At 41.9% G+C, this 26,350-nt stretch overlaps 1 protein-coding gene across 3 annotated transcripts in view; it reads right to left on the reverse strand.

The window, feature by feature from the left end:
• Positions 1-26,350, reverse strand: part of ANKRD55 (ankyrin repeat domain 55) — a 431,120-nt gene that overhangs the window by 43,687 nt on the left and 361,083 nt on the right. For all 3 annotated transcript variants that reach the window (XM_029218819.1, XM_029218818.1, XM_029218817.1), the window contains 3 exons: positions 24,025-24,155; positions 20,174-20,283; positions 10,860-10,920 (listed from right to left, as the gene is read on the reverse strand). In XM_029218819.1, the coding sequence (XP_029074652.1) occupies positions 10,860-10,920; positions 20,174-20,283; positions 24,025-24,155 (302 nt within the window). The remainder of the gene's footprint in view (positions 1-10,859; positions 10,921-20,173; positions 20,284-24,024; positions 24,156-26,350) is intronic.

A 26,350-nucleotide genomic window follows, 5' to 3' on the forward strand; every position in this document is an offset into this window, starting at 1 on the left:
CACACACACACAATGGAATATTACTCAGCCATAAAAAGAATGAAATATTGCCATTTGCAGCAATGTGGATGAACCTACAGAACATTATACTTAGTGAAATAAGTCAGACAGAGAAAGACAAATACTATGTGATATCACTTATATGTGGAATCTAAAAAATAATGGAAAAGAATGTATATACAAAACAGAAACAGACTCACAGATACAGAAAACAAATTTTCCGTTACCAGTGGGTGGGGGGAGAGGGACAAATCAGGGGTACAGGATTAACAAACTACTATATATAAAATAGATACGCGGGACAGAGGGGGAAGATGGCGGAAGAGTAAGATGCGGAGATCACCTTCCTCTCCACAGATACACCAGAAATACATCTACACGTGGAACAACTCCTACAGAACACCTACTGAATGCTGGCAGAAGACCTCAGACCTCCCAAAAGGCAAGAAACTGCCCACGTACCTGGGTAGGGCAAAAGAAAAAAGAGTAAACAGAGACAAAAGGATAGGGATGGGACCTGTACCAGAGGGAGGGAGCTGTGAAGGAGGAAAGGTTTCCACACACTAGGAAGCCCCTTCGCGGGCGGAGGATGTGGGTGGCGGAGGGGGGAAGCTTCAGAGCCGCGGAAGAGAGCACAGCAATAGGGGTGCGGAAGGCAAAGCGGAGAGATTCCCGCACAGAGGATCGGTGCCGACCGGCACTCACCAGCCCGAGAGGCTTGTCTGCTCACCCGCCGGGTGGGCGGGGGCTGGGAGCTGAGGCTCAGGCTTCGGTTGGAGTGCAGGGAGAGGACTGGGGTTGGCGGCGTGAACACAGCCTGCAGGGGGTTAGTGCACCACGGCTAGCCGGGAGGGAGTTCGGGGAAAAGTCTGGACCTGCCAAAGAGGCAAAAGACTTTTTCTTCCCTCTTTGTTTCCTGGTGCGCGAGGAGAGGGGATTAAGAGCGCTGCTTAAAGGAGCTCCAGAGATGGGCGCGAGCCGCGGCTACCAGCGCGGACCCTAGAGACGGGCATGAGACGCTAAGGCTGCTGCTGCTGCCACCAAGAAGCCTGTGTGCGAGCACAGGTCACTATCCACACCTCCCTTCCGGGGAGCCTGTGCAGCCCACCACTGCCAGGGTCCTGGGATCCAGGGACAACTTCCCCGGGAGAACGCACGGCGCCCCTCAGGCTGGTGCAACATCACACCAACCTCTGCTGCCTCAGGCTCGCCTCGCATCTGCACCCCTCCCTCCCCCGGCCTGAGTGAGCCAGAGCCCCCGAGTCAGCTGCTCCTTTAACCCCGTCCTGTCTGAGAGGAGAACAGACGCCCTCCGGTGACCTACACGCAGAGGCAGGGCCAAATCCAAAGCTGAGCCCAGGGAGCTATGCGAACAAAGAAGAGAAAGGGAAATCTCTCCCAGCAGCCTCAGGAGCAGCGGATTAAATCTTCACAATCAACTTGATGTACCCTGCATCTGTGGAATACCTGAATAGGCAATGAATCATCCCAAATTGAGGAGGTGGACTTTGGGAGCAAAGATATATTATTTTTTCCCCTTTTTCTCTTTTTGTGACTGTGTATGTGTATGCTTCTGTATGAGATTTTGTCTGTATAGCTTTGCTTTCACCATTTGTCCTAGGGTTCTATCAGTCCGTTTTCTGGTTTTTCTTTTTTTACTTAAAAATTTTTGTTTCGTAATAATTATTTTTTATTTTAATAACTGTATTTTATTTTATCTTACTCTATTTTATTTTATCCCCTTTCTTTCTTTCTTTCTTTCTTTCTTTCTTTCTTTCTTTCTTTCTTTCTCTCTCTTTCTCCTTCCTTCCTTCCTCCCTCCCTCCCTCCCTCCCTCCCTTTCTTTCTTTCTACTTTTTCTCCCTTTTATTCTGAGCCGTGTGGATGAAAGGCTCTTGGTGCGGCAGCCAGGAGTCAGTGCTGTGCCTCTGAGGTGGGAGAGCCAACTTCAGGACACTGGTCCACAAGAGACCTCCCAGCTCCACGTAATATCAAACGGCGAAAATCTCCCAGAGATCTCCATCTCAACACGAGGACCCAGCTTCACTCAACGACCAGCAAGCTACAGTGCTGGACACCCTATGTCAAACAACTAGCAAGACAGAAACACAACATCACCCATTAGCAGAGAGGCTGCCTAAAATCATAATAAGTCCACAGACACCCCAAAACACACCACCAGATGTGGACCTGCCCACCAGAGAGACAAGATCCAGCCTCATCCACCAGAACACAGGCACTAGTCCCCTCCACCAGGAAGCCTATACAACCCACTGAACCAACCTTAGCCACTGGGGACAGACACCAAAAACAACAGGAACTACGAACCTGCAGCCTGCAAAAAGGAGACCCCAAACACAGTAAGATAAGCAAAATGAGAAGACAGAAAAACACACAGCAGATGAAGGAGCAGGATAAAAACCCACCAGACCTAACAAATGAAGAGGAAATAGGCAGTCTACCTGAAAAAGAATTCAGAATAATGATAGTAAAGATGATCCAAAATCTTGGAAATAGAATAGACAAAATGCAAGAAACATTTAACAAGGACCTAGAAGAACTAAAGATGAAACAAGCGACGATGAACAACACAATAAATGAAATTAAAAATACTCTAGATGGGATCAATAGCAGAATAACTGAGGCAGAAGAATGGATAAGTGACCTGGAAGATAAAATAGTGGAAATAACTACTGCAGAGCAGAACAAAGAAAAAAGAATGAAAAGAATTGAGGACAGTCTCAGAGACCTCTGGGACAACATTAAACACACCAACATTCAAATTATAGAGGTTCCAGAGGAAGAAAAGTAAAAGAAAGGGACTGAGAAAATATTTAAAGAGATTATAGTTGAAAACTTCCCTAATATGGGAAAGGAAATAGTTAATCAGGTCCAGGAAGCACAGAGAGTCCCATACAGGATAAATCCAAGGAGAAACACGCCAAGACACATATTAATCAAACTGTCAAAAATTAAATACAAAGAAAACATATTAAAAGCAGCAAGGGAAAAACAACAAATAACACACAAGGGAATCCCCATAAGGTTAACAGCTGATCTTTCAGCAGAAACTCTGCAAGCCAGAAGGGAGTGGCAGGACATATTTAAAGTGATGAAGGAGAAAAACCTACAACCAAGATTACTCTACCCAGCAAGGATCTCATTCAGATTTGATGGAGAAATTAAAACCTTTACAGACAAGCAAAAGCTGAGAGAGTTCAGCACCACCAAACCAGCTTTACAACAAATGCTAAAGGAACTTCTCTAGGCAAGAAACACAAGATAAGGAAAAGACCTACAATAACAAACCCAAAACAATTAAGAAAATGGGAATAGGAAAATACATATCGATAATTACCTTAAATGTAAATGGATTAAATGCTCCCACCAAAAGACACAGACTGGCTGAATGGATACAAACACAAGACCCATATATATGCTGTCTAGAAGAGACCCACTTCAGACCTAGGGACACATACAGACTGAAAGTAAGGGGATGGAAAAAGATATTCCATGCAAATGGAAACCAAAAGAAAGCTGGAGTAGCAATTCTCATATCAGACAAAATAGACTTTAAAATAAAGACTATTAGAAGAGACAAAGAAGGACACTACATAATGATCAAGGGATCGATCCAAGAAGAAGATATAACAATTGTAAATATTTATGCACCCAACATAGGAGCACCTCAATACATAAGGCAAATACTAACAGCCATAAAAGGGGAAATCGACAGTAACACATTCATAGTAGGGGACTTTAACACCCCACTTTCACCAATGGACAGACCATCCAAAATGAAAATAAATAAGGAAACACAAGCTTTAAATGATACATTAAACAAGATGGACTTAATTGATATTTATAGGACATTCCATCCAAAAACAACAGAATACACATTTTTCTCATGTGCTCATGGAACATTCTCCAGGATAGATCATATCTTGGGTTACAAATCAAGCCTTGGTAAATTTAAGAAAATTGAAATTGTATCAACTATCTTTTCTGACCACAACGCTATGAGACTAGATATCAATTACAGGAAAAGATCTGTAAAAAATACAAACACATGGAGGCTAAACAATACACTACTTAATAACGAAGTGATCACTGAAGAAATCAAAGAGGAAATCAAAAAATACCTAGAAACAAATGACAATGGAGACATGACGACCCAAAACCTATGGGATGCAGCAAAAGCAGTTCTAAGAGGGAAGTTTATAGCAATACAATCCTACCTTAAGAAACAGGAAACATCTCGAGTAAACAACCTAACCTTGCACCTAAAGCAATTAGAGAAAGAAGAACAAAAAAACCCCAAAGTTAGCAGAAGGAAAGAAATCATAAAGATCAGATCAGAAATAAATGAAGGAAACGATAGCAAAGATCAATAAAACTAAAAGCTGGTTCTTTGAGATGATAAACAAAACTGATAAACCATTAGCCAAACTCATCAAGAAAGAAAGGGAGAAGACTCAAATCAATAGAATTAGAAATGAAAAAGGAGAAGTAACAACTGACACCGCAGAAATACAAAAGATCATGAGAGATTACTACAAGCAATACTATGCCAATAAAATGGGCAACCTGGAAGAAATGGACAAATGCTCAGAAATGCACAACCTGCCAAGACTGAATCAGGAAGAAACAGAAAATATGAACAGACCAATCACAAACACTGAAATTGAAGCTGTGATTAAAAATCTTCCAACAAACAAAAGCCCAGGACCAGATGGCTTCACAGGTGAATTCTATTAAACATTTAGAGAAGAACTAACACCTATCCTTCTCAAAGTCTTCCAAAATATAGCAGAGGGAGGAACATTCCCAAACTCATTCTACGAGGCCACCCTGATACCAAAACCACACAAGGATGTCACAAAGAAAGAAAACTACAGGCCAATATCACTGATGAACGTAGATGCAAAAATCCTCAACAAAATACTAGCAAACAGAATCCAACAGCACATTAAAAGGATCACAAACCATGATCAAGTGGGGTTTATTCCAGGAATGCAAGGATTCTTCAATATACGCAAATCAATCAACGTGATACACCATATTAACAAATTGAAGGAGAAAAACCATATGATCATCTCAATAGATGCAGAGAAAGCTTTCGACAAAATTCATCACCCATTTATGATAAAAAGCCTGCAGAAAGTAGGCATAGAGGGAACTTTTCCTCAAAATAATAAAGGCCATATATGACAAACCCACAGCCAACATCGTCCCCAATGGTTAAAAACTGAAAGCATTTCCACTAAGATCAGGAACAAGACAAGGTTGCCCGCTCTCACCACTATTATTCAGCACAGTTTTGGAAGTTTTAGCCACAGCAATCAGAGAAGAAAAGGAAATAAAAGGAATCCAAATCGGAAAAGAAGAAGTAAAGCTGTCACTGTTTGCAGATGACATGATACTATACATAGAGAATCGTGAAGATGCTACCAGAAAACTACTAGAGCTAATCAATGAATTTGGTAAAGTAGCAAGGTACAAAATTAATGCACAGAAGTCTGTGGCATTCCTATACACTAATGATGAAAAATCTGAAAGTGAAATCAAGAAAACACTCTCATTTACCATTGCAACAAAAAGAATAAAATATCTAGGAATAAACCTACCTAAGGAGACAAATGACCTGTATGCAGAAAATTATAAGACACTGATGAAAAAAATTAAAGATGATACAAATAGATGGAGAGATATACCATGTTCTTGGATGGGAAGAATCAACATTGTGAAAATGACTATACTATGCAAAGCAATCTACAGATTCAATGCGATCCCTATCAAACTACCACTGACATTTTTCACAGAACTAGAACAAAAAATTTCACAATTTGTATGGAAACACAAAAGACCCCGAATAGCCAAAGCAATCTTGAGAACGAAAAGTGGAGCTGGAGGATTCAGGCTCCCTGACTTCAGACTATACTACTAAGCTACAGTAATCAAGACAGTATGGTATTGGCACAAAAACAGAAATGTAGATCAATGGAATAGGATAGAAAGCCCAGAGATAAACCCACGCACATATGGTCACCTTACCTTTGATAAAGGTGGTAGGAATGAACAGTGGAGAAAGGACAGCCTCTTCAATAAGTGGTGCTGGGAAAACTGGACAGGTACATGTAAAAGTATGAGATTAGAACACTCCCTAACACCATACACAAAAATAAGCTCAAAATGGATGAAAGACCTAAATGTAAGGCCAGAAACTATCAAACTCTTAGAGGAAAACATAGACATAAATCACAGCAAGATCCTTTTTGACCCACCTCCTAGAGAAATGGAAATAAAAACAAAAATAAACAAATAGGACCTAATGAAACCTAAAAGCTTTTGCACAGCAAAGGAAACCATAAAGAAGACCAAAAGACAACCCTCAGAATGGGAGAAAATATTTGTAAATGAAGCAACTGACAAAGGATTAATGTCCTAAATTTACAAGCAGCTCATGCAGCTCAATATCAAAAAATCAAACAACCCAATCCAAAAATGGGCAGAAGACCTAAATAGACATTTCTCCAAAGAAGATATACAGATTGCCAACAAACACATGAAAGAATGCTCAACATCATTAATCATTAGAGAAATGCAAATCAAAACTACAATGAGATATCATCTCACACCGGTCAGAATGGCCATCATCAAAAAGTCTAGAAACAATAAATGCTGGAGAGGGTGTGGAGAAAAGGGAACACTCTTGCAGTGCTGGTGGGAATGTGAATTGGTACAGCCACTATGGAGAACAGTATGGAGGTTCCTTAAAGAACTAAATAGAACTACCACGTGACCCAGCAATCCCACTACTGGGCATATACCCTGAGAAAACCATAATTCAAATAGTCATGTACCAAAATGTTCATTTCAGCTCTATTTACAATAGCCAGGAGATGGAAACAACCTAAGTGTCCATCATCGGATGAATGGATAAAGATGTGGCACATATATACAATGGAATATTGTATATAAAAAGAAATAAAAAGAAACGAAATTGAGTTATTTGTAGTGAGGTGGATGGACCTAGAGTCTGTCATACAGAGTGAAGTAAGTCAGAAAGAGAAAGACAAATACCGTATGCTAACACATATATATGGAATCTAAGGAAAAAAAATGTCATGAAGAACCTAGGGGTAAGACGGAAATAAAGACACAGACCTACTAGAGAATGGACTTGAGGATATGGGGAGGGGGAAGGGTAAGCTGTGACAAAGTGAGAGAGTGGCATGGACATACACACACTACCAAACGTAAGATAGCTAGTGGGAAGCAGCTGCATAGCACAGGGAGATCAGCTCGGTGCTTTGTGACCACCTAGATGGGTGGGATAGGCAGGGTGGGAGGGAGGGAGACGCAAGAGGGAAGAGATATGGGAACATATGTATATGTATAAGTGATTCACTTTGTTATAAAGCAGAAACTAACACACCATTTAAGTAATTATACTCCAATAAAGATGTAAAAAAAAATGATACACAACAAGGATATACTACATAGCGTAGGGGATTATACTGTTGTAGTAACCTATAATGGAATATAATCTGCAAAAGTACTGAATCACTATGCTATATACCCGAAACTAACACAATATGGTTAATCAACTATATTTCAGTTAAAAAAAATAGAACTCCTCCCACACACACAAATGTACACTCTCTACTGCCCAACAATTTTTCTTCTAGAGAAATGCTCATATAAAATACTCAAGGAGGCTTATACAAACACCATTCAGAGTAGTGTTTGTGACAGAGAAACATTCGAGACAACCTAAATATTCATATGGGAACAGAAAATATAAGGACGTATTTTCATAGTGTGAATCATGAAGCCATTAAAAGGAACGAGCCAGATTTATATGCATCAACATATCCAAGAGACTCTAAGACATACTCTTGAGCGAAAATCAAAGTTGCAGAACAACATATAACATGAGATATCTTTCATGTTATACTCCATAGTGCCTATGTGTCTATATATATATACACACATAGTGTAAAAAGACAAAAGACTGGGAAAGAGACACATCAAATAGCAATTGGGGGCTAAGGTGGTGGGGTGGAAGTAATCATGGACTTCTAGTATTACTTGTAATATTTAAAATTTTAAAGAAGCAAATGTGTTCATGTATTGCTTATACAAGTAAAAACTAACAACACAAAAAATGTTTTAAGTCACTGAGCTCAGATCCGGACAGCCTCTAGAGTGATATTCATCTCTCTGATATAAAGTGGCAGATATGGTTTTTTTATGTAAGCAGTTAGAGGATGGCTTCAGAAACAGATTTTTTCCTTCCTCTCTCCCTCTCTCCATTCTTTAGTTTCAGTTAACAATCTAATATGTCTCTTAATGAAGTTAGATTTCTATTAATTGATCATTTAACCTTTAACCATTATTGTGATAAGCTTGGGAGTCCTTCAGTTATTGGAAAATAATTTTATTCACACTATGTAGGGGTTGTGTCTTGCTCTTTCCTCTTGTCGTTAGGAAACCATAATGTTCTGCCAGCAATCGCTTACCTTTTCCCTGATTTCTTTTGCCTTTGCTGTTTTTTGCTTCCTGTTATTTAGCAGCTGTAGAGTGTGTGTGTGCTTTAACTGTTACCCCCTCATATATGATGGAGACTACATTGTGCTTGGAAGTCACTGGAAAAGTGATTGTGGGAGGGGCGGGGTTCATTAAGCGACTGCTTATTCAGAACACGAGAAGCCAAATGCAGGAACTCCTCCAAGGTAACAAATGACAAAGCCTGGGCCGTGTTCTTTCCATTTCAGAACTGTCCTTTGTCCAATGGCAAAGAGCAAATTAGCCCTTGCAAATTTATGTGGATTGGCTCACACCAGCAATATATATGTTAATGAAACACACAGGGAAGACTTAGTAGTTGGCTTCAGATGGATTTCAAACATGCTGTGACATGGTGTGAAGAGGAAGCTGCGACATTAGGGGGAAGTGTCCTTTTTGAAGCTCCTGCTCAAAAATGCCAACAGGTCAGAATGCTGGTGTAAGAGCAGGAGGAATGTTCTCTGAGAGGTTGCTTTGCATGAGAAGGAACTAGAGACTTTTCCAATATTTACCACATATTATCTGAGAAGTGTTACAATTACCACCATTAGAAAGATTTTTGTCTACATTCATTGTCTCCACCAGCCAAGGGCCTCCCAGGGTGGGAAAAAATAAGGAACTGTCACTTTGCTAGGGGATGTTCAGCTCCACTGAGGAGGGGACAGAGTTGGATGTCTGTAAGAGGAATTTAGCTTTAGGGTGTGAATAACTGAATTTGCCCCCTTTCTAATAAGTCCCAGTTAGTGGAGGGAGTGAAGGCAGGAGTTGGAGGTGGAAGAAGTGGTTGGCAAGTTGCCCAAAATCTAGAAGTTCTTGATCAGCTGACATAAACTGCAAGCTCCCAAGCTCCCTGATTTCACACCATGGGCAGAGTGATCAGAGTGTACTTGCTCATCTCTGGTTCTCGTTTTTAAAGCAGAAGTTTAAAACAGTGCAATATTCTCTCATCTGAGGTTTTGCTTTAAACCACTGAAGACATGGGTGGGTGAAAGCAGCATGTGCCCACTGAGTCAGGGAGGTGTCCAACCTCAGACCCAGGCTGTGATGTAGGGGCTTTTTGGTGTGGTCATTACTGCCAAGCCCTTTGGAAGGAGGCCTTTGTTCAGAAGGCTCAAGAAAGATGGGGAGCCCAGCCCAGGAGAAATATGGGGTAGGGGGCCCGCCCCTGTTAGAGGGCTTCCTCCCATCCTGTTGTCTATGGCCAGGTCGTCTTGAAAACAGTGTTACTTGGCATCTTGAGGCATATGCACTTTCAATGCTATCAGACCTTCTTAAAGTTATCAGACATTCTTAGTGCAGTCAAACCAAGCTTACTTTTAAAAAAAATTCCTTTAAAAATCGGGTATTTAAATCAGTTTTAAGAAACTATTAAAGAAATCAGGCTGGCTAATAAAAATCAGACCTGGTTTTTAGAAGAGTTAAGTAGATAAAAGACCCTCAACTACTTTGGGGCAGCTCTGCCTGGTCTGACCCACCCTCCCTCAGGAACTTAGTTGGGAGTGCTGTGCTGTCTTGTTGGAAGCCTTGTACAGGATTGCCTTGCAACGTAAAGCAAACAGCAGTTGTGATCATTGGCATTAATAATGTGGCTTCTGGGCTTCCCTGGTGGCGCAGTGGTTGAGAATCTGCCTGCTAATGCAGGGGACACGGGTTCAAGCCCTGGTCTGGGAGGATCCCACATGCCACGGAGCAACTGGGCCTGTGAGCCACAACTACTGAGCCTGCGTGTCTGGAGCCTGTGCTCCGCAACAAGAGAGGCCGTGATAGTGAGAGGTCCGCGCACGGCGATGAAGAGTGGCCCCCACTTGCCACAACTAGAGAAAGCCCTTGCACAGAAACTAAGACCCAACACAGCAAAAATAAATTAAAAAAATAATAATAATGTGGCTTCTGGAGCAGGGAGCCTAGAATTATCATCTATCTGTCATCTTTCACTCAAAGAGAGAGTGTCAGCAGCCATCGAAGTTTCTGGTACTTGAGAAGACAGGAAAGAGCAATATTTATTTCTCAATGTCCAAAGGGAAATTATAAAATTTCAGTGGTATGATAAATGCTTAAATACTTAATGCAATAAATCCTTCCCTATTAAAAGCTACCCACACCCACAGAGGGATAAATTTCTTCCTGAATTAATAGCGGAGACATAGGCTTCCCTCTCAGGGTAGGAACACAGAACTGCTCCACCCCCTCCTTGCACCTTTAAGAGAGGAAGCACTGTGGTTCAGAAAGGCCCTTATTCCCACCCTAACATGCACAATGCCAACTGTTCCTTGAGAGGGCAGGCTCACCTCACTGTCCTGCTGATTAATCTCGTTGAGGCTTGACTGTTGTAGCAGGACTGTTAGGAGCCTGTAAAGAAAAACAGGAGAAGTGGCTTAAAAGAGCAGAGTCTGAATGCGAACATGACATTAGAAATACAGTCTGCTGAAGGCCTCCAAATGACCATATGCCCTTTGCATTTACTAGGGGAAGACTTCTATCTCTTCTCCCACCTCCTCTCTGTCTTAGTGCTTCTGGAGCAGCCAAAGAGAACGGAGGAAGCGAATCCTCACACTTATTACTCACCAGAACGGTATCCCTTTGCGTTCACTCTAAGAAGCAAAGTCCTCCAGTGCTTATTTTTTATTCATTTTCCATAAATTTATAGAGTGCTTTCAAATTGCTTCACCACTAGGTACACGTGTCATGCCTTCTAAATGTACTGGAGGCAGTCAGCATTTACAACTTCCGCTTATTCTTTCTAAAACGCACAAATACCTAAGCATGCAATGGCAGTTATCAGTGTGAAACAACTGCCAATGATTCTCAAGTTCAAGTTCTTATCCCACTTGGGCCCAATACTTGGTTGACTGAGGTCAGTACTCCATATGTGGGAGAGAAGCAGTTGAGTATAGTGGTTAGGAGCCCAGACTCTGGAGCCAGACTACCTGGGTTCACATCCCAGTCCTGTCACTGACCGGCTCTGTGACCACAGGCAAGTAACTTCACTTCTCTGTGCCTATGCATCCTCATCTATAAAACGGGGGTAATAAAAAGTGCCTACCTTGTAGATCAGTGTGAGGATTAAATGAGTTAATATGCATACAGCATTTAAAGCATGCCTAGAACACAGTAAGTGTTATTTCTAGAATACTTAACCCTAGAAGTTTTAACCCTGGCTCCATCTCAGAATTCCCTGGGGAGATTTTTTTTACCTGGGCTGTATATTCAAGGTTTCTGATGCAGGAGGTCTGGAGAGCAGCATAGCTTCTACCGTTTAAATAAGCTGTTCAGAAAATTCTGGTAAACAATCAGATTTGGAAACCACTGAGAAAGGTGCTGAATGAATAAATCAATGGATACTCATTGTTATAGAAGGAATTGTGTCCCTCCCAAATCTATATGTTGAAGCTCTAACCCCCCAATGCCTTAGAATGTGACTATATTTGGAGATAGAGCCTTTAAAGAGGTAATTAAGTTAAAATGAAGGATTACAGCGGGCCTTAATCCCATTTGACTGGTGTTCTCATAAAAAGAGGAGATTAGGACACACAGAGTGACACCAGAGGCACACGCTTACAGTGGAAAGACCATGTGAAGAGGCAGCAAGAGGATGGCAATCTGCAAGCCAAGGAGAGAGTCTCAGAGGAAACCAACCCTGCTGGCACCTTGATGTTGGCCTTCCAGCAGCAGCCTTCAGAACTGTGAAAAAATAAGTTTCTGCTGTTTAAGCCATCCAGCCTGTGGTATTTTGTTACAGTCACCCCAGCAAACTAATATACTCACCAAGATGATAAAGGATTGTCTATGGGCAGACAATGAAAAAATTCGGCAATTATTTTGGAACAATTATTTGAAAAATAAGATGGCTTAGCCTCCTCCTGAATCAGATTTTCACTGTCTCTCAGCTGAGATGACATCTAAAGTCCTAAGTAGCAAATTGCTTAATATTAATCAGAGGGATTGATCATACTGTGTTACAAAGAGAACTTAAATGGGGGTGGACTTCTTCAGTAGGGGGAATATAACCAAGAAGCCTAGGTTTTAAATCTAGTCTTATCACTGTTTTTTGGGGAGCCAGGATACTGCTGTGATTTAATTCTGGCCTCACCACTGCATGACCTCGCTGAGCCTCTGTATCCTCACTTCTCTAACAAGGATAATAACAGCGGTGGTGGCGGTGAGGGTTAAATAACATAACAGGTGTAAAACTCCTAGTATACAGATTTTAAAGGAACAGTGTCTATGACTGTAAACAGCACATCTCTTTATCCTTTCTGAATTCTAGAATTTCTCCGTCAGGTGGGAAGATGCTACAAAAATAACTGTATTTTGGTTAATGCTATTTTTTATATTTTCCCTTATAGCTGCTTTACGGGGGGGAGGGTAACGGGTGACTATCTTTCTTCTTTCTTTCTTTCCTTCTCTCTCTCTCTCCTCTCCTTTCTCCTCTCCTCCCCTACCCTGCCCTCTACTCTTCTCTTCCTTTCCCTTTCCTTTCTCTCTCTTTCTCTCTCTCTCTTTCCCCTCTCTCTCTCATTAATGGCCATTGTCTAATCTCTCGGGCACATGTGGTCCGAAGTGCTGGGGGAGGGAGAGTGAGAGTGAGCAGAGGTCAGTGGTGGTCCAATCTGGTTATCCTCAGCTAACCCTGAGCAGACTGAGATCAGCTGTAGTCGGACAGGATCTTCTGGGGCTCCTCCAGAGCAGTGTGATCACATTCGGGGAAGTTGGCTCTAACCAGATGAGAATGGGGGTGGGGAGATCAAGACCTCTTCTCACATCCTGGGTGAGCCTCCAAGGGTCACAGGGTGAGCCCTGTGCTGGATAGTCCTCTGTTTGTCTCTCAGATCCAGTCTCTGCCCTGCAATGTCCTACTCTGAGGCTGACCTCCAATAATTCATCATCCAGGTCCCTTGCCCTCTGACCTCCCACTGGGTTTGGTCAGCGGGAGAACCAGCAGGAGGAAGGAGAGAAGCCACTTTCCTTTCTGACGATGATTTTTTTCCTCTACTAAAGGCCTTGGCTCCTGCCAGGTGGCCCCTCTCCTACACTACAACTACCGCCCAGCTCTCAGCAGGATTCCAGTAACAGCTTCCTTCCTCACCTCTTGTGGCCTAGGGGAGGAACATTTTCCTGCTTTTGGAGGGGTGTGGGGGTGGCAGACTGTCACCATCTCTTGCCAGTTAATTTCAAATAGTCTTTCATTAAACTTTCTTAGTCATCTCGTTTACTATTTCATGTCTTCCCTGTCACGACCCTGAGTGATATATGCCAATCTATACTGCTTGCCTCCATTTGACTCCTAAGTCACCGAGACTCATCGATCTTTAAAGCTGGTACAAATTTACAGATGAGTATTCTCTCTCTCTCTTTCTCTCATTTTATGAGAGCAAATGACCTGATGCACTACACTGCTTGCCAAGGCCATCACACGTTGCCCTGGTTGTCCAGCCTGGGCTAGAAACCAGGTGTCTGCTTTCCAGCCTTGTGCTTCTATCCCGTTCCGCGGTTCAGAGGTAATCTGCAAGATACTTGTCCCACATCTGTCTTAATTAACAGCGGACTTGCAGACCTCTTAGTTTTGTTTTCTCAGAGCTCCTGTTTTGTGCTAAGGTGACCCAGGAGTATTTCTCCCATGACCCCCCAGCCCAATTTCCTATTAGCACCATCTAAAACTCTGCTCTCAGATCTCCAGGCCACAGCATAAGGCTCACCTCATCCCAGCTGCCAGGACAGCAGGCACAGGTCCCCAGCAGGAGCTTTCCCAGACAGGCAGAGTGGTCAGTGATAAGAGCACGGAGGCTAGAGCCAGACTGCCTCTATTAGAAGCCCTGCTCCCTCACCAATCAGCCAGACCTTGGACAAGGTATAAAACTCTCAGTGCCTACATTTTCTTATCTGTAAAATAAACATAACAACCCTACTTCTTAAAGATTTGTTGTAACTTTAAATGGGTCAAAGCATATAAAGCACTTAACATGGACTTTACATACTATAATAAATTCTATATAATGATTAATTTCTTAAAAGGCTCCTACCCTTTATATTCTGGGGTCCCGTGATTGCCATTAGGTGATTGGTAGGCCAGAGAGAGCTCAGCTAGATGTATCCAGGAAAGGGGGGAGGGTTGTCTCCTTGAGCTTCTCTGTTTTGCTGGCCCCTTGGGCTCACAGTCCTGGAGGGGGCTCAGCCCAGGGATGGCTGGGAAAAAGGGTCCCCAAGCCAGTCATCTGCTCTCCTGTCCCTGAAGCTGCCTGAAACATCCACTGCAGGTTAGAATGCATCACCTGGAAACTAGAGAATAGGACCCCAAAGAAATGATTTCCTTCCTCCCTCTGGCTGTAGTCAAGAGCAATGAAAAGAGGCAGAGCTGCTGGCACTGTGGCAGGAAAAAAAAAAAAAAAAATCTGCTGGTAACCATGGAGACCATAAAAAAGACTTTCAGGGAGCCCTGTGGCTGCTTTCAGAGGAAATCGCTGCTCGCCTTGCAACTCTAGCATGCGCAGTGTTGTACAAACACAACTGCGTGCTCTTTGGAGCTCTGTCTTAATGATCATGCCCCCTCTTTCACATGGAGGCCCTCTGAATGTCCCAGCCAAGGAAGCAAGAAAAGCAATAGGGAGCTGAAAGGGAGAAAACTCGGACCTGCTGAGAAGCAGAGCATTCAAAGCAGGAAGGGGACTCATGAGATGAAACCTGTGCTCCTTTGCTTTTGTACATCCAGCTTGCCTTCGTGTTCTTAATTATAGGTCCTTCATCCTGGCAGCAGCTTAGATTTCCCACAGCGATGTAGCTTAGCTAAGGCTGTATATTGCCACTGGTTGGTTTGCTAGTGAGTTGTTTCCATCAGAGAACCAAAATTTCTCTGGAGGCAAAGGGCTAATTGAAGTGTCCCCTTGGCTTGCTTATAAGCAGCTTCAGTTTGAGACTTCACTCTAAATAGTCTCCAGCAAGCACCGAGTGGAAGGAGTGTGCTGTTTGGAAATATAGGAGTTAGTGGATTTTAAAAGGAGTATGAATACCTGAGTACAAGGCCACAAAGTGGCTGGTACATATGCTTATGATTAGAGGAAAAATACAGATGCATGTACACTGAATGGTTGAGTCTAATGTTCATTGGGTTCTAAAATCTTGCAATGCTCTACAATGTCCCAAGGTTAATACAAATGGGAGCGCTGTTCATACCCTGATGACCTTCGCAGTACATGTGTGCTCATGTCAGTGGGTGCAGGACTGTGTGGGCATGCACCTGTGTGTGCAGATATATTTTTTGTGGACCTGTGTGTGCTAAGGTGAAGAAGGCCAGGGTGAGAGCTGGTGGGTGGCCGTAGCAGGGTTTCATTCTTTAGTGCTGATCTACGGTACTTTATTTCTATCTTCCATCACCATCATCATCGATATCATCACCCTCATCATCACCACTAACACTTACTGAACATGGACAATTGACAGTGTTCAGTGCTTTCCACATATTTTCTCATTTACTTTTGCCTACTTCCCTATGAGGTAAGTACTGTATTATTCCTACTTTCTAGAAAAGAAAGCTAGCTGAACCTTGACATGTTAACTTGCCCAAGATAATGTGGTAAGATACGGAGCCAGATTCATACTCAGTCAGTCTGACTCCTGAGCTGGCACTCTTGGCCACCCTTTACCTCAATCCCAAAACAGGAATTTAGGTGGTTTTCAGATACATATAGTAAAACAAGATCACAAGCGAAAACACTAGGCAAAGAGAAAATGAGGGCAGGATAAAGAACACATAATTATGGTCCTATGTGCATGCCAGAGGTGAGACACAAATTAGGCTTTGAGTTTTCTAAATATGCAAAGAGAGAAACATGATCATGAGTCACAGTGTCCACATAGTAAAAATAAAAAATAATTTATCAGGAGAAGCACAGGAATTCCTCCTTTAGTAGAAATTTTTCTTGTGGTTTTTCAAAAAGATTTTTTTGGACACTGTAACAAAAAAAAAATTTCCTGACAATCAGACAATAAGGAGTTTTGTATGGCTGTTTCTTATAAGGCCTCTCAGTGTAGACTGAGGGCTTAATGATAAAATGTGGCCATTAAAGTAAATTCAACAAGTCCACAGCAGTGGACTCCAGGAGCACAGCAGACCCATTGGGCAGGTTACTTATCTTCACACATGCAGTATGCAATTAGTTTTCTTCTTGATGCCTTAGTTTTCTCATCTATAAAATGGGGATAGAAATATTACCTATCACATAGAGGTGTGGTAAAGATTAGATGAGATAGTACGTGGAAAGCACTAAGAACTTTGCTCAGAACATGATAAACAATGAGTGCTGTTTGTCATCGTCATCCTTTTTGTAACTACAGACCTATATGCTTTAATGGTCAGACAAGCTGGCCTAAAGTTGTATTCACTTAGGAAAATTAAATAGTCAAACAGGTATGCATGGCCTAATGGAAGGTCACTCCCTTCTGCGTTATGATTTTAGGATTAGAAAGTGCCCATAAGACAGACCAAGAACTTTTTTTCTCAGAAAACGATTCTGAGTTCATGCAGACACACAAACAAATGGGCAACTGAAGTCCAACTTCTCTGGTGCGGTTAGTTTCGGCTTGAAGGATTTAATGCAGATGTTATCAAACTCTGCCACGGCCATACAATTTCTCAGTAAAACAATGATAAAATATCTAATTTTAAGCAATGTAATTCCATAAGGAATCCTTTCAGTCAAGCTAGTTTTGAAATGTTCTCTAGGTAACAAAGCCAGTTGATTTGCTATATGGGTTGTGTCAAACTAAAGGTTGGCACTTGCCATCTATCCCTACAAGGATGAAATCACAAGCTGCTGAGACTGCTGACCTTCAACACCCCTTGAAAGGAGTTCAGGGTAGATCAGGAATGAGGCACTCTGTGCTCCGGGAAAAACTGGCATGACTGGCCTTCAGATATTTTCAGGAGAAGATTTTATGAGCCCAATTCTTGCATCTCCTCATATCTAGAAAAGCACTAAAATCTTTCATGGGGACGTCTGCTCCTCGTGACCAGCAGCAACCTTCTGCAAAACTATGTGCTGGACTGCACGTACTCCCCCTTCACTAAAATCACATATATACTGACCTTCCCCCCTACCCCTTTGCAGCAGTTGCTCAGAGCTATCTGAAATGCTCTCCCCTGGGCTATAAGTCCTCATTTTGCCCCAAATAAAACTTAACTCACAACTCTCACGTTGTGCTTTTTTTTTTTTTTTTCAGTCGACAGTTGTTAAGGTTTAACCCAATTCATTTTCGGAGAACATTTAACAGGTATGATAATTTTGGTTTTGGAATATTTAATCTTAACCTTTGGGTTTTACTAGTTACAGCAGCTAGCATTACCATAACAAAAGCAGATTTTATCTTCCAGAATCAGCTAACTGTCCATTTAGGACAATAAAGCTATATCATCAGCACACAGAGGATGTTTATTTTTCTGGCTTCAGCTCTTCCTAAGGTGGTGACTGGGTCATTTGGGACAATTTCATGACAAGGGGAAGCCACAGCTCTGTGTTATCTCAGTTATAGTGATGTAATGTAAATCCTAGAGAGTCTAGGGGCACTGCTGGGCATAATAAGAAATAGTCTAATAAGTCCACAAAAGAGGAAGTACATTTAGTTTTTAATATATTATTGTAGTGATTTCAAATGATGAACCAAATCTATTGACCAAATTGATCCTGAGTGTGATTCTGACTGCCAAGGCTTAGTTCACCCCTCAGGTGCAATGGTTTAATGGCAGAGCCAGGTTTTCACCAAAATTCTTGTCCCCCTTTCTTGGATTGGAATCATCACCAGAAGGTGGATTCTTGGTCAGGGACTATATTCCCCACCGCTCTTTATGGCCAAATGACTCATCCTTATTAATGGAATGTGAGCAAAAGTGAACTGTGTCATTCACAGGCTGAGATTTTAAAGAAATAAGTAAGGCTTATCTAAGCTCCTCTTACCCTATCTGCAGGCCAAACAAAAAGGATTCTGTGATGCTAGATGATGAAGCCACAAGCTTGCATCCCTGAATTACCTGTGGAGGGGAGGCTCCCTGCCCCCATCCAGGAAACATATATTGGACTAAACTTTTATTATGTTAAAATGCTGAAGCTTTGGGTTTTATTTGTTACAACAGGTATGATTCCCGTAACTAAAGCAGGTGTTCATTTTCCAGAAACAGGTAGATTTTGAAATGACTACTCTGAGTGAGGCAGGTAAAAATCATCTAAGTGGAGTAAATTGGGGCAGAAGAGTCTTAAAAGGTACGTTTAAAATGTATTTTCTAAAGATTACTCTTGGGAAGACAGTACGATTTTGTGACTAAATATTTTTGTGGGTTGTCTAGAAAAGTCACTCTTTTTTCATCAAAAGGCAGTCATCTTTTTATGATGTCTACTGATTGTTAGCTCTGGGATTGCTGTTTCTTCTCTAAACTTCCTTGTTTTGTTGGGCTTTGAGTAAATCCTAGTTTTCTATTATTCCTGGATATGATCCAATGATAATAAGAGGCAAGGCTTGGTTGGGAATAGTCCTGGAATTTCCCAAGTCCTTTAACTTTAGTGTAAACAGACTGAAATGAAGAAATCCTATTACCTCTCAACCTGGAAGGGGCCTTGGTCTCCTCAACCCCCGCATGGCTTCAGTTTACTTCTGAACACAGGGTCTGAAGGAGGCAGCAGAATGCACCCACCGTGCTGCTGGCCTGCAGCCTAGCTCTGGGGAGTGTGAAGTTCCTGTCAGAGGCCTGCTCTGTCAGCAGAGGTTCAGGAAGTGCCTGGAACGGAACCTTGCTGATTCCACAGTGGGAAGTGTGCTGTCATCAAGCTGCCAGGAGGGGCTTTCGAAAGACTGGGGACCCAGGCCACTTGGATACAGAGGCCTGGAGTAGCTACACTTGGTCTGGGCAAAGCTTTTTCCTTTGTTGCTCAATCGTCTTACAAAAAGGTGACCTCAATCATCCAACTATTTGAGGGCTTTCTTTGCATGGTCTCCAGCAGCACACACTTCTGGTTTTCCTTCTCACCCACTGGTCCCCCTGTCTCAGTCTCCTTTGCTGGGTCTTTGCCTCCTTCCAGCCCATAAATGTTGGCATGACTCTGGGTTCATACATTAACCTTCCCTTACCCTGTTTGGTTTCCATCACAACACTCGTCACTATTTGAAATTACCCTATTTATTTGTTTACTAGTGTGCCACTTAACTCCTGCACTAGAACGTAAGCTCTGTGAGGTCAGAGACACTGGCTTGCCCACTGGGGAACTCTAGGGCCTAGAGCGGTGGTTGGTCCACAATAAGCACTCAATAAATAGTTATTCAGTTAATAATTGCCTGATTAATTGAATGAATGAATATAAGAAATTCAGATGATGACAAACAGCATTTCTTCTTAAATCAGAGACTAGGAGAAAAGGGTTTTATCGAAGTAAGACTGGGATTGAAACTAGAGTTGAGATTGTTCCAGGACATTTTGATTCACTGAGATGGGGTCCTGTCTGCTGCAAATACCAAAAAAATGGATGGATTTTGTTTTTATTTGCCACATGGATTGGATTAGGTGACCTTCTAATCCAAGTTGGGTGCCTCCCAACTTGAGCGTCGTGTGAACCTGGCTACGTACCTCACATCGGGCTCAGCGGTGGCAGCGTGCAGTGGCAGACGGCCATTTTTATCAGGGATATTGTGCTTGGCACCATTTCTTAGTAGACTCACACAGCCTTCCAGCCAACCCTGGAAAAGCAAGAGCATCGTTATATAACACAATCTCGCATAACATAGTAACAGAGTCCAACAAACTTTCTCCAGTTTTCTTTCCCTTTCTTCTTTGGTTTGGCTAAAAACATGTTCTACTGGACCTGAAGTGGTTGGTTAAGGACCATAACTCCCATTTAGACAACAGAGGGCTGAAGGTCTTGAGGTGTGGATTCCTGAGTCTTCTGAGACCTTTACCCTGTAAGATGCAGACTGATTCCTAGACTCTTCTGCGTCTGCCTCCCCATTTCTAGGGCCACTTGCTGGCATTCCACTTTTATACCCAGTTCCTAGAGCCAAATGTGGCAATGTGATGGGGGTGATTAACCAGCTCTAGACCCTCATTCTATGGGCTTAGCTCCAAATCATGCTCGTCAATGGTCTGACCTGGATGTCATTGTCCAATTCCAAAACTGGGCTCCTATGTCATTCTTGAGTCACAGCCTCCACTCGATGCCTCAATTCATCTATATCTGATAAATGGTCCTTCGTCCTCTTTTCCAAGTTCTTTTTCTAGTAACCACAAAGATAATATCTTGCTTATTCTAGTCAGTCCCCTTCCTGATGCCTGGAATTCTAAACTAAGCCCTACTCCAATGGCTGGGACCCTGCCACCCTGTTGACTGATCTTTCTGCTGCTGAATATGGGGCTATCACCAGCACCCTCTAAGGGCTCCCCATTGTTGTGTTTTATCCCCCTATAAATTCCCCAAGAAACTTCCTTTGAACTCCCTGTTGTCTACTAATTCACCAGATTGAGACCTGATATTGCCACATCTGATGCTTGTCCCTCCTTGGTTAGCACTTACAGCTGGGTCATTTCTCCACTGTCTCTCCTATTTCAAAGGGAAAATATAACTGCAGGCTAGTCCTCCCTTTCTGTTTGTTAATACTTTAAGTAACTGACCCAACCCTGCTGATAACTGAGTTTGGCTCACATGCCAAGGAGGACACCTCCTACATTCATCCAGAATCATTTGGGTTACTCACCTAATTAGAAGTAAACTTATAAGTAAATGAAGTATATAAGTATACTTATATGAAGTATATGAGTATAATAATAACTATGAGTAACTGAAATTATTATTATGAAGAATAATATAATAAAGCTCTATTTTTTCCTGCCTTCTTCCGTTCCTGTATAGTTAAGCCTCAAGATTACCCAGTAACAAGAGAAAGATTACTGAAGATTTTCCCATGCAGTACTGGAAGCAATAAAAATGTTACTAAATGCATGGAGGAGAAAAAAAGATAATCATCAGAAAAGACCTTTTGGTTCTGAAAAGTCTGCAAAAAAAATCTTTCTACAAAAGCACATTAAAATTCATAGGGTCTAAAATTGAATATGGCTTTGTAGAACTGACCAATAATATCTGTCTTAAGTAGAAGCAAATAATTTTCATAGTTTACTAATGTATTAAATCTGGTTTTAGTTCCTAATGCCCATCATCAAGTTTTCTGATTAAAAGGGAAAAATATGGCCAGGAGACCCAAAAGAAAGGCATGCTGGACAAATTTCAGAGTTGCCAAATTTTTGAGTGGCCAAAGTTTTACAGTTTTTGAAAAACAAATCTTCTGATGCGGAAGGGTTTGAAACATTTTTATCATTTTGCAACATTTCCTGGAACTATGGGTGTATGTGGTTTTCTTTCTTTTCTTCAGAAAAGAAATCAGAAAACCATTGACTTCATCTGAAACCCATGGTCACTATTCAGAACCAACAAATATGTTTTCGACCTACTATGTTCTGGGTGATTCTGCATGTGGTTCTCCTTCAACAGTGATAAACTTAGGGTATTATTTTTACTACATTTTACAAATGAGGAAAGAGGCATAAGGAGGTGAAGAAATTTGCCTAGGATCACACAGCTATGGTAAGTTTATTTGTATACTGAGCTTGAAGCTGTGACTGAGACAGTTTCTGAGTGCTCCCTTTGCCTAGTTCTTCTTTAATACTTGAATACAAACATTGCCAGAGGGAGTGGTGGGCTTCACTGTGTAATCACTAAGATACCACCTACTCTCACCTTCCCAGGGATCCTCAGGAGAGCCAGTGAGGGGCCCTGCTTTGGGCTGCCAGACAGAGGTGGGGTCAACAGTAAGAGGGTAATGCCCATGCTGTCATGCTGGCGTACTTCCCTATGCAGCTCCTTAGAATGTGTTCCTAGAACGAGTTGTATGCAACGGTGGCACCTCGCTAGGCTCACTGTTCACTGTGATCTAGAGGAGAACTTCTTCCCAGTCCCTTAAGTGCTACCTAGCCCAAGAAATTTGAAATTTTGAATTTTAGAATTTTGAAAGAAGTGTAGCTTGGTTTCACTCTATTCTGTATGCTAGCGGCAGTTAAATTTAGAAACCATCTCTATTCCCTTCCTCCATCCCCTGATCCAAATTTTCTCTTTTCCTCATCTCAGACACCAAAAATCCCTACAGCAAGAGCAGTTATTAGGGCATGTGCCAGAAGGGAGGGGGACCGGAAAGGCCATCATAAGTCTGTCTGAGACACTGGACTTCACCTAGTACTCACAGATCAGTGTGTTTCCAACTTGAATGGGCATAAAAATTGTTGGGGAGATTTGTTTAACGTGCAGGCACTTCTCTCTCCACCCATAACCCCTGTCCTGCTCCCAGAGTGTCTGACTCAGGAGGTCTAGAGTGTAATCCAGGAACCCACATTTGAAACAAGCACCCCAACACTTTGAAAAGTTCTTCCCAGTTTCATGTGTGAGTCCTAGAGAAAGAGGGCATGCAAATAAGAAATGAAAGAGTAGTGTCTAAAGAAAATCTCTGTGAGGACTGGGCAACACTTTATTGCAAGCAGGAAGGTGTGGTGTTTGGGGAAGGGAAGTGTTCTACTTGTCCAGGGCAGCTTCAGGACACCGTGGGTGAATCCACCACTGTCAACGGGCAGCAACAGCAAATGCAAGAAGCTGCATCGGCAGCAACAGTGGTTATGATGAAGATTTGCAGGAGCCACGTTGGAGAGGAGGGAGAATGATGACCTTCGTGTGGCAACAAGGAGGACTTGTTTGACTTGGACTCAAGATAGCCCTGGAGTCTCCCGAAAGGATTACAGGGAAGATTTGAGAGGAGAGAGGTTTGAAGATTTTCAGTAAGGCTTTACCAAGCTTGTGCTAATATTGGGAAATGCCAGACTGAAATCTCGTGTTGAGGACTGGCTCTGTGTAATTTTTAAGTTAGGCACTGATTGTGGGTTGAATCCTATGCTTGGTGTTGTCCTTAAGAGACTGGTATTTCTCCCCTACTCCCTACCCACCACTCTTCCCAGTTCTCATTGTTCTCTACTTTGCTCATCCTTCAGCTTCCACTCAACTAATCCTACCCCAAAGAGGTTAACTGCAGCTTCAAGTGTTACCACCCACTGAGGGTATTAACAGAGGGCATTCTTAGGAGTACCAAGTGTGCTGAGAAATGCCCCAAGGGAAATTCTGATGCAATTAAGATGGAAAAGAATATTTCTCTCATGGCAATATCACCTCTAACTTAGAGGATTGTTAGGAAGATCCAAAATGACTTCAATCCATGAAACCAACTCTAAGTCATTATATAAATGTTGGACATTATTAAAGCAAAACTTTTAAGTTCTATTTCTGTTGGCCAGCTGCACAAATCTAAGAACACTCTTCTGCAAGTGGGGCCCCATAACAACACATTTAGTCCACCCCACTCTTTGACAGCCACCACAGACACAGTTGGTACCAGATAGGTTGCCAGGCATAGACTTGTGCGGCCATAAGCATCCTGCATGTTAATATTGGCTCCCATCTTCAACAGCAGCTTCACTGTGTCCACTTGACGTCCAGAAACCGCATGCATTAAGGGTGTACATCCTAGAACGAGACATTTCAACAGCTTTTAAGAATGTTTGACTTGTGACTTCAGACTATACTACAAAGCTACAGTAATCAAGACAGCATGGTACTGGCACAAAAACAGAAATATAGATCAATGGAACAGGATAGAAAGTCCAGAGATAAACCCACGCACATATGGTCACCTTATCTTTGATAAAAGAGGCAAGAATATACAATGGAGAAAAGACAGCCTCTTCAATAAGTGATGCTGGGAAAACTGGACAGCTACATGTAAAAGAATGAAATTAGGACACTTCCTAACACCATACACAAAAATAAACTCAAAATGGATTAAAGACCTAAATGTAAGGCCAGGCACTATCAAACTCTTAGAGGAAAACACAGGAAGAACACTCTTTGACATAAATCACAGCAAGATCCTTTTTGACCCAACTCCTAGAGAAATGGAAATAAAAACAAAAATAAACAAATGGGACCTAATGCAACTTAAAAGCTTTTGCACAGCAAAGGAAACCATAAACAAGATGAAAAGACAACCCTCAGAACAGGAGAAAATATTTGCAAACAAAGCAACTGACAAAAGATTTATCTCCAAAATACACAAGCAGCTCATGCAGCTCAATATCAAAAAAACAAACAACCCAATCCAAAAATAGGCAGAAGACCTAAATAGACATTTCTCTAAAGAAGATATACAGATTGCCAACAAACACATAAAAGGATGCTCAACATCACTAATCATTAGAGAAATGCAAATCAAAACTACAATGAGGTATCACCTCATACCAGTCAGAATGGCTGTCATCAAAAAATTTACAAACAGTAACTGCTGGAGAGGGTGTGGAGAAAAGGGAACCCTTTTGCACTGCTGGTGGGAATGTAAACTGATACAGCCACTATGGAGAACAGCATGGAGGTTCTTAAAAAACTAAAAATAGAACTACCATATGACCCAGCAATCCCACTACTGGGCATATACCCTGAGAAAACTATAATTCAAAAACAGTCATGTACCACAATGTTCATTGCAGCTCTATTTACAATAGCCAGGTCATGGAAGCAACCTAAGTGTCCATCGACAGTTGAATGGATAAAGAAGATGTGGCACATATATACAATGGAATATTACTCATACATGAAAAGAAATGAAATTGAGTTATTTGTAGTGAGGTGATGGACCTAGAGTCTGTCATACAGAGTGAAGTAAGTCAGAAAGAGAAAAACAAATACCATATGCTAACACATATATATGGAAACTAAAAAAAAAGGGTCTGATGAACCTAGGGCCAGGACAGGAATAAAGACACAGACGTAGAGAATGGACTTGAGGACACGGGGAGGGGGAAGCGTAAGCTGGGACGAAGTGAGACAGTGGCATGGACATATATACACTACCAAATGTAAAATAGATAGCTAGTGGGAAGCAGCCGCATAGCACAGGGAGATCAGCTCGGTGCTTTGTGACCACCTAGAGGGGTGGGATAGGGAGGGTGGGAGGGAGACGGAAGAGGGAGGGGATATGGGGATATATGTATATGTATAGCTGATTCACTTTGTTATACAGCAGAAAGTAACACACCACTGTAAAGCAATTATACTCCAATAAAGATGTTAAAAAAATAAAATATAACATGTTATGAAAAAAAATGTTTGACTTGTGAAATTTATGAGTAGACTTTATTTTCCTGTTCATTTATTATGCTCTTTGCAGATGAACTACCCTCAACACAAACTCAGCTGTTGAGCTGAAGAGAGATGATGATTGTTGCTACATTTATATAAACTATGCATTTTTCACACCCTATTAAATCTTTTGTAATTTTGCTGTAATTGGTTGATTAAAACATTTTGTGCAGATGATAAAATTTGCTTATTACTACCTTGGGAATCAGCATAATTTGGGACATAACAGGCAGGTTTATCCTGACTTGGTTTGAACAATGCAGAATCTGGAAGTAACTTTGGAAAGCAATGCTAGCCAGGCAGACAGGTGCAGCACACATTTATTGGAGGTGGTAAGTGATATAGGGCAGTGATGGTAGCCTAGCCTTGGGTTGTACAAATTCTTGCTAAAAGTGGCCACTTTTACTGAAATACTTTTCTGTTTTTGGAATCAATATAGGCCACATTTGGTTTTCGTGTGTTTTCTTCCTGAATAAAAACAGAGATGAAATTACACATTCTGATTAACTTCGCAGGGCTGTTGGAAC

Source organism: Monodon monoceros, unplaced genomic scaffold (genome assembly GCF_005190385.1).
Source record: "Monodon monoceros isolate NGI ecotype Baffin Bay Population unplaced genomic scaffold, NGI_Narwhal_1 Super_Scaffold_12, whole genome shotgun sequence".
Lineage (NCBI taxonomy): Eukaryota > Metazoa > Chordata > Mammalia > Artiodactyla > Monodontidae > Monodon > Monodon monoceros.